The sequence below is a fragment of the Chlorella variabilis genome (genome assembly GCF_000147415.1).
Source record: "Chlorella variabilis unplaced genomic scaffold CHLNCscaffold_2, whole genome shotgun sequence".
Lineage (NCBI taxonomy): Eukaryota > Viridiplantae > Chlorophyta > Trebouxiophyceae > Chlorellales > Chlorellaceae > Chlorella > Chlorella variabilis.
This window is the reverse complement of record NW_005435086.1, coordinates 207338-215342: the sequence shown is the minus strand read 5'-3', so window position 1 is coordinate 215342 and position 8005 is coordinate 207338. Positions and strand designations below refer to the sequence as shown.

General features: G+C 67.9%; 1 protein-coding gene across 1 annotated transcript in view; it reads left to right on the top strand.

The window, feature by feature from the left end:
• The window catches only part of CHLNCDRAFT_49784 (hypothetical protein), a gene marked incomplete at both ends in the record, with an annotated part of 7124 nt that extends 1103 nt beyond the window's left edge, over positions 1–6021 (top strand). The window contains 16 exons of the mRNA XM_005851312.1: positions 190–253; positions 401–482; positions 679–768; positions 958–1082; positions 1267–1341; positions 1586–1909; positions 2766–2866; positions 3108–3208; positions 3351–3417; positions 3668–3706; positions 3869–4038; positions 4121–4225; positions 4377–4481; positions 4667–4768; positions 4939–5529; positions 5969–6021. Of these exons, the coding sequence (XP_005851374.1) occupies positions 190–253; positions 401–482; positions 679–768; positions 958–1082; positions 1267–1341; positions 1586–1909; positions 2766–2866; positions 3108–3208; positions 3351–3417; positions 3668–3706; positions 3869–4038; positions 4121–4225; positions 4377–4481; positions 4667–4768; positions 4939–5529; positions 5969–6021 (2194 nt within the window). The remainder of the gene's footprint in view (positions 1–189; positions 254–400; positions 483–678; positions 769–957; positions 1083–1266; positions 1342–1585; positions 1910–2765; positions 2867–3107; positions 3209–3350; positions 3418–3667; positions 3707–3868; positions 4039–4120; positions 4226–4376; positions 4482–4666; positions 4769–4938; positions 5530–5968) is intronic.
• Positions 6022–8005: the final 1984 nt, after the last annotated feature.

Here is an 8005-nt window from a genome sequence, read left to right as displayed (position 1 = left end):
CGATTTTGTGTGGCAGTGTGGCGTGTGCATAGTGTGGATGCCGGCAGCTGGTTTGCCTGTGGGTGGGTGTACAGGCATGTGTGGATGTGCCTGCTGGTGGCAGGGGTGCACTCGGCGCCAAGTCCTCTCACCCTGCTCGTGCTCGGCCGCCGGTGGCCCTCCCCCTCCCCCTGCGCCCGCTCCCCGCAGGTTCTTCGGCACCTTTGAGTTCCAGTGGATTGGCAGCAAGCGGCAGCTGACGGACTGGGAGGAGGTGGGCGCCCTTGCGGGGGGTGGTGTCGCGAGGACGGCGTGCGGCGCGTGTCCAATGATGCACGTCCCCTCCTCCGCAGCCCCAGCTGCCTCCTCCCTGCGCCAAGCTTTGCTGCCCCCTGCTCCCTGCCTGCCTGCCTGGCTGCAGGGCCTGGAGCAGTTCAGCCGCGAGTGCGACCAGCCGGAGTTCAAGGCCGCCATCGCCGAGGTGGAGCGGTACAGGGCGGGAGGTGAGGCGGTACAGCTGCCGCGGCTCATCCTGAGAGAGAGGGAGAGTGCAGGGAGAGGGCGCAGGGGAGGAGGGCGCAGCCTTGAGACTGTGGTGCCACCTAGTCAGCGGCCCGCCCTCCCGCTGGGGAGCGGTGCCAGCCCAGCTTGGTACAGCCCGTGTGGCTGACCAGCCCCGGGCCCCGTGACTGGCTTCAGGGCGGCTTCCCGACGTGTTCTACGCCACCCCCGAGCCAGAGAAGCCCCGGGCCAAGGCGCGCGGCAAGAAGCGGCAGGCCCGCGGCTCGGGTGAGGAAAGGGCAGCGGGCCGGCACAGACAGGGAGCGGCGGCGGCGGGGCGCTGGTGGTAGTGGTGGCTGTCCCTGCCTGCAGCAGGCGTGGACGCGAGGCACAGCTGCTGGCACCTTCATGCATCCTCAGCTTGGAAAAGGCCCCCACGGTTCCAACTCGCTGCCTGCCGCGCTGTCGTGTGCACAGAGGGCGCCGAGGCGGCGGCGGCGGCGCTCGTAGGGCACACCAAGGCGCGCGCGGCTGGGCGGGCGGCGGAGCCTCAGGAGGACCGCTCGGCGGTGGTGCAGCGGCGCAAGAAGCAGCGGCTGCAGGTGCGCCGCCGTTGGTGCGGCTTGCCAGCCCCGAGGCACGCCTGCCGGGTGGCTGTTTGGCGGCAACGGCTTGACTCGCCGCCTGGGCCCAGAGCAGCGCGGCCACGGCCAGCACTCACGTGTGCTGCCTGCACCCTCCCTGTTTCTTATACTTATTTCTCAGTGCCCTGGCCCTTTGCTTCAGGAGCTGGGCCTCCTGCCGCCAGATGACAGCCCGTTCACCGGCGGCCGCCTGGCGCCCAACCCCAACCTCCTGCTGGTGCGCATCTGCCCCTGCTGCTGCTGGCACATCTGGCTCTGGGACCTCTTGACTGGTGCTGCCGCTTGCTGGGGCCTCTGCCTGATGCTGCTGCTTCTGCTACTGCTTGCGCCGGGGCTGGGTTTGCTGCGAAACCGGGCTGTGGCTGGCGAGCATCTGGCGGGGCCCCACTCGGCCATCCACGCATCGCCAGCACGACCTCCCCATTATCCGCATGCTCCTCTTCCCATCCCTCTTGCCGCAGCTGAAGCCTGAATGGGAGCAGCAGTACGCCTCGGTCATCGCGGAGCACAAGCAGCAGCGGGCGGCGCTTGCGGAGCGGCGGCGGGCGCTGGCTGACGCCCGGGCCAAGGCGGCGGCAGAGGCCAAGGCGGTGGCCGAGGCCGCCGCGGCCGCCTCGGTGGCGGCGCCTGTGCCCGCGCCCGCCGGCGCGGTGCCGGCGGCGGCGCTGGCGGGCCTGCCGGGCCAGCTGGCGGCGCAGCAGGGCCAGCAGGGCGTGGCGGCGCAGATGCAGATGGCCTTCATGCAGCAGCTGATGAGCATGCAGGGCACGGGCGGTGCACTGCCCGTGATGCCCCGCCCGTCGTGATGCCTCGGTGGGCGCCTGGTCTCCCAGCAGTTTTTTGCTGGGGACGCCGCCCTGCATAACTTTACCATCACCCTTTGAAGTGTGGTTGGACCCTGCTTGCCTCAGCATCTGCGGGCATTGCCTGTAATGCATGATGAATGCCTCGATCTATGGTGGTCTTGAGCGGCTGGAGTGTGGACGCCTTTGCGCAGCCCGCCCTGGTTCAAGTCGAGGGCAACATCCATGGTGTGTCTGAGGCTGTAAGATGTTGCAGAAGGAACATAGGCGCAGCTGGGATGCAGCGGAGGCGTCCCATCATCGCCAGCGTGACATGCCGGCCCATCATCTGCGGCGACGGCGCCACACTGGCGGCCAGGCTGGCGCACCTCCTTTGAAAATCCGTCAGGCGGGCGCCTGAACCAAATTGCCGCCCTTGTTTGCGTACAGGGTGACTGGGCGATCCCTGCAGCGAGATTGGGGAGCCACTGCTGCTCGTACTTGGCGAAGGGCTCGGGCAACGCTGCGATGGCTGACCCGGTTGTGCTCTCGAGTTATGAGCTGGAGCGCATTCAGCGTATCGAGGCCAACAAGCGCCGCTTGCAAGAACTGGAGCTGCCGCAGGCAAGGCAGCGGGCTGGCCCCGTTGTTACCTTGCCGCCCAGGCTCGCAATCGCAGCCCAATTGGGGTCCTCCGCACTCTCTGCCGGATGCCAGTTACGGTACCAATGGTGCCTGGCCCCGCCGAGCCAGCCAGGCCAATGCGCTTTGCCGCCGCCGCCACAGCGAGCTGCACTCCGCCACGCTCTCGCCGCCCTGCGCCCTTTGTGGCCTGAACTTTCCCTCTCGCCTGCCGCAGATGGTAGAGGAGTTGCAGCAGGCAGGTGCCGCGGAGCAGCCAGCCAAGAAGAAGCGGCGCCCCGCCGACAAGCCGGCAGAAGCGTTGGAGCCGTCCCGCAGGTGGGCTCCTGCCCAGCGGCTGCACTTGGATGTGTGGCACCTTGGGCAGCGATTGCGCCCTGGCATCCCCGGCTGAATGGATCAGCGCCTGCCGGTTGACCAGCACCCACCTGCCCTTTGTTGAGCTGTCGGTCAGATGCCGCCGCCGTGGCTGTTGTTACCACCCCGCCGCCTGTGGACTCCCTCTTCCCTGGGCTCAGCACCGACGCACCGGCCCTCTCACGACCGACCCCTGCCGCAGGTCGAAGCGGACTGAGGGGAAGGAGCGGCCCTGCTATGTGTTTGAGCAGGAGCGGGGGAGCGGCGGCAGCCGGCCCCCACGCGACGGCCCGCTCGTCAAGGGTCCGTTGGCCGCATCGCCAGTCGCGCCTGCCTCTGGGCTTGCACAGCTGTTGCGGAATGCTGCTGCAATGCCTGCCTGCCCCTTGCTTCTGCCTGGCCGCTCATGCCGACCGCGTGTGCACGCGCCGCCGCCTGCCTGCAGAGGGGGAGTGCGAGGAGGTGTATGGGGCAGCCCATGTGCTGGCCTTGGGATCCACGGACAAGGAGTGGTGCGCCCGCCTGCTGCCCTCGCCTGGCTGCTGCTCGCCTGGCCGTGCATGCCCCCTGGCCCTGCTTTGCACGCTGGCCTGCTCGGGTGCGACAGGCAGCACGCCATTGCCACACCTGCCTTACTAAGCTGCACTGAAGGTGACAGCCAATCTGCGCTGCCGGCCTACCTCTGTTCGTGCTGCCTGCCTGCCTGCCTGCCTGCCAACCTATTTTCGTTCTGCCTGCCTGCCTGCCTGTGGCGGGCTGCAGGGAGATGTTTACGGATGGGTACAACAGTGGCGGGGAGCGGTGAGGCGCCAGCTGTGCTGTGGGTGCAGGGGTCGACGGCTCGCAGCGAGCTCAGCCGCCTCAATTCTGCCTCTCCGCTGCCGCCCTCTTGCTGCATCCTTGTGTCTTGCGTGCTTTGCCATGCTGTGCCACGCTGTGCATGCTGTGCCCGCCCCCTTGCAGCATCTACGACTCCGACAAGGGCCTCTCCTGCCACCAGTGCCGCCAGAAGACGCTGGGGCAGCGCACCTCCTGCTCGCGCTGCAAGTCGGGCGTGGTGCGTGCGGGGCACACCAGGCTCCAGGGAGCCTGGCTGGCAGCGCTGGAGAGCCTGGCAATATGCAGCTTGGCAGGTGCCAGGGGGCACCGGCAGCAGCTGCGCCTCCCGCTTGTGTGCCTGTCGTTGGCTGCATCTCTACACTTGTTCCTCTGAAGCAAACTATTCCCGTCTCTTCCGCATCGTGGCGCAGGGCGTGCTGTGCGGCGACTGCCTGTTTGCTCGGTATGGGGAGCATGTGGAGGAGGCCGCTGCCAACAAGGGTGCGCGCCTGGCTGCGGCCCAGGGGCCTCACCGCCTTGCCGTGTGCTTGCCGGTGCTGCAATGGGGCCTGCCACGGCTGCCTGCCCTACAAGATGCCGGACACGTCTGTCCACCTCTGCCTCGCCCCTCCTGCCCCTGCTGCTTCCGCAGCGTGGGTGTGCCCCTGCTGCCGCGACCTGTGCAACTGCTCCCGCCACCGCAAGCTGCGCAAGTGGGAAGCCACGGGGCAGCTGCACCGCAGCGTCAAGTCGCGGGGTGAGTGCACGGGCCGACCCCGGCCTGGCTGGCTGCCAGGTGGGGGAGCGGCGCGCATAGGCAGCCGGGTCAGGCTGGGGTAGGCCAGCGCCTGGCACAGGTCACCCCTCTCCAAGCTGGTGCCAGGGTCCACCCACCCTGTTTGTTTCCACGGCCATGTCCTGCCCGCCACCACTGCCCTGCAGGCTACCTGTCGGTTGCTCACTACCTCGTTCTGAACAAGGCTGGGGGCCTGGAGGGGAAGCGCGCCGCCCTGGCCTCCGGCTTCTGCCCGCCGGAGCTGGCAGGTGGGCCGGGCAGCGAGAGGCAGTGTGCCATGGGCTGCAGCTCCCTGCGTCTCCACGGAGCCCCTGCCCCCGCCTACTATCTGTCTGTTTTCAACAATGGACCCCACCGAAAACAATTGCCGCCGCCGCTGACAAACGACCCCGTTGCTGTGGTACTGTGGTACCTGCAGAGAAGCTGGAGCGGGAGATTCGGGAGCTAGAGGCGGCGGCAGCCGCAGTACCCCCCGCATCGGATCAGCGGCAGGCGCAGGAGGAGGAGGCGCTCGCTGTCGAGACGCAGGAGCAGGCGCAGGAGGGTGCCAAGGCGGGCACGGGCAAGCGGCGCAAGCCTGCCGGCGGCGCCACGGCGGGCGCCAAGCCCAAGACGGCAGCTGCCGGCGGCAAGAAGCAGAAGCATGCGGCGGCAGAGGCAGCTGCGCCGGGCGGCAAGAAGCAGATGGAAGGGAGCAAGAAGAAGGAGGCAGGCGGCGGCAAGAAGCGCGGCAGGCCGGCCAAGGCGCAGCCAGCCGCCTCGCCTGCGGGATCGCCTGCGGCGGCCGCCGGGGTGCTGCAGACCAGCAGCGGCGGTGCCGCCATGGCGCCGACAGATGCAGGCGCTGCGCCAGCTGCTGAGGTGGCGGCGGTGGACGCGGCCGTGGCGGCGGTGGTGGCAGCAGCCGCTGAGGGCAAGGCCAATAAGGGGCAGAAGGGGTCGGCGGGGCTGCCGGGGGCTGCCACCCTGGAGGAAGTGGTGCTGGCGGCGCCGGCAAGGCGGCGGCATGGTGCGTGCTGCACTGGCTGGCTTGCCTGCTGGCTGTGCCGGGCCCCGTTTGCTGGGTATGGTCGCTCCTGCATGCTGGGTGCTGTAAATCCCTATCACACATGATGTCAGCGCCCGGCCATGTTTCATTCACTGACCTGGCCTGTGCCTCCCTGAGCTGCAGGTCGCAACTAGTTCTGATGGCAGCTGGCCTTGATGCCAATGCTTCTGGCCAGAGCAGGCCGCCGTCCATCGGCAGCGGAACTGACCCAGGCTCGTTCTGAGCGCTGATCACACTGACCGACTCCTTGTATTCATGCATGCTGCGGGGCTCGCTGTGGGGCATTTGCCTGCGGCACCCCTCTTGACCGACTCTTCCACTTCCCGAAATGCGCACTTCGCTGTAACTCATGTCCTGATTTGGTCCCTGGGCACCCCTCTCCACGCTGTCTCTACAGCAGTTCAAGGATTACATCTGGCGGCGGCAGACAGGAAGCGGATGGGTACAGGATGATGTAAGCTGCCTGAGCTTACGGAGCATTGAGTAGCTTGCCACTGTGAGAGCATGGCTGTGCAAATGGAGAGGGGCATTTTTTCATAGCCGATGTTGTGGAAAGGCAGCGGCGGCGAGCGGAGCGTGCAGCGGGGTGGGGCGGGCGGGGCTGAGCGGATGGTTAGCGCAGTGGGGCGGGCGCACCACCCCTGCCCCTCATGCCCCCTTGACCCATTCAAATAGATGATTTCATCTGTTTGATGGAGGATGGAGGGGATAGCTGAAGAGAAATTCTCTGCTGGCAAATCTCTGCCGGTGAAGCCTTGTGCCAGCTGGCGGCAACACACCATTGTGCGGCAAAAGGCAGCCGGGCGGCGTGCAGCCGGTGCTTTGGACCGTGCCGTTACCCCTGGGAGCAGCACAGCGGGACCTGCAAGTCAAGGTAGGAGAACCGCGGCAGCGGCATGTCAAGGATGGTATCGCCAGCCTCTTGAAAGCGCCCGCACCCTCCCTGCACGCCATCCGTGCCTCCCTGCCCAGCCCAATTGACGGTCTCCAAGTGCCTGGGGTGCCGCAGGACGCACTTCACTGGGCGGCCACTCCCCCGCATTTCACACGCTCTCCGATAGATACAGGGGTGAGGCGCGGGCCGGATGGGCTGCAGACGGGCAGCAGGCATCAGGGATCGCAGCACCCGCGGCCCGCGGGAGGCTAGGAGCAGGAGCAGCGGCTGGCGGCGGCGGCGGCGGCGGCGGGCGGCACCCCAACCTGGGCAGGCTGGGGAGCCCCACTGCCTGGGCACCTGCTGGGAGGATTGATCAGCAGGCAGCATGTCACGGATGATGAGCATAAGCTCATGCAGTTGCCCCTCCCACAGTGCAGAATGGCGCCCCTCCGCTGCGCACTGACGCTAGCGCTCCTCGGCGCGCTGGCGCTCGGCGCCGCCGCAGGTGCGGCGCAGACCAGCGGGCGGGGCAGATCGGCTTCGCTCCGCCACACCCAGCCTGCACTGACGCCTCACCACCTTGTACCCTCCTCCCAAGGTGTCAACCCAACCCCTCTGCTCCCCACCGCCATGAACCGCCTCCCTCTCCTGCCCCCCGCCCCGCAGCCGACTTCCCGGCTTTTGCGAACGGCGGCGGCCCGCCCTTCCTCACGGGCCCCTCCTACCAGTTCGACGAGGCCGCCGACGTCACCACCGCCATGGGCTACACCAACAACGACACATACAGTTTCGCCTACGTGAAGGGCGGCGACCTGTACACGGAAGTCGGTGAGGAGGGGGAGAGGGGGGGGGGCAGAGAAAGAGAAAGAGACTGCGCTGTGCTGTGCTGTGCTGTGCTGTGTGTGTGCTGGTGCTAGGCCCGCGCGTCACCTGCGACCCGCCGCCTGTTGCACTCGTCCACCCTCAGGTCGCTACACGTCGTGGGAGTGCGGCGACGAGCCAGGCGAGCCTGCCTGCCCGCATGCCCGCATGCCCACCACCTCTGCACTCTGCACACTGCTTGCAGGACCCCCCCACCACCACCACCCCACGCGCCGCCGAGGCGCCTGCCTCGCGCCGTCCCTGCCTCCCTTCGATCCTCTCCCTGCCTCTGTTCTCCATCCCCGCAGGCTCCTATTATGCCACCGCAGAGGTTTACATCGTCGACCTGAGCGGCAAGGGTGAGCCCGCTCCCCTCCCTGCAAGCCTGCCCCACTGCGCCTGCACCTCGCCTCCCGCGCCTCGCTGCCACCAGGCCACTCGCCCCAGTGCTGCCAGGGCACTGCCACTAGCAGCACCTGGGTGTGCCGGAGCCTGCCGCCACCGCCGCTGCCCCCGCTGCTGCCGCAGTCGACTCTTTCACCAACAAGACCGTGTGCGAGTTTGGGTTCATGGACAGCTCAGGACTCAACCGCTGGTGAGTGATGACACCACCAGGCTCACCAGGCCCGTGCCTCCCCCACCACCCCACCACCCCACCACCCCACCGCCCCCGCGCCACTGCCTTCAACCGCTCCCCTG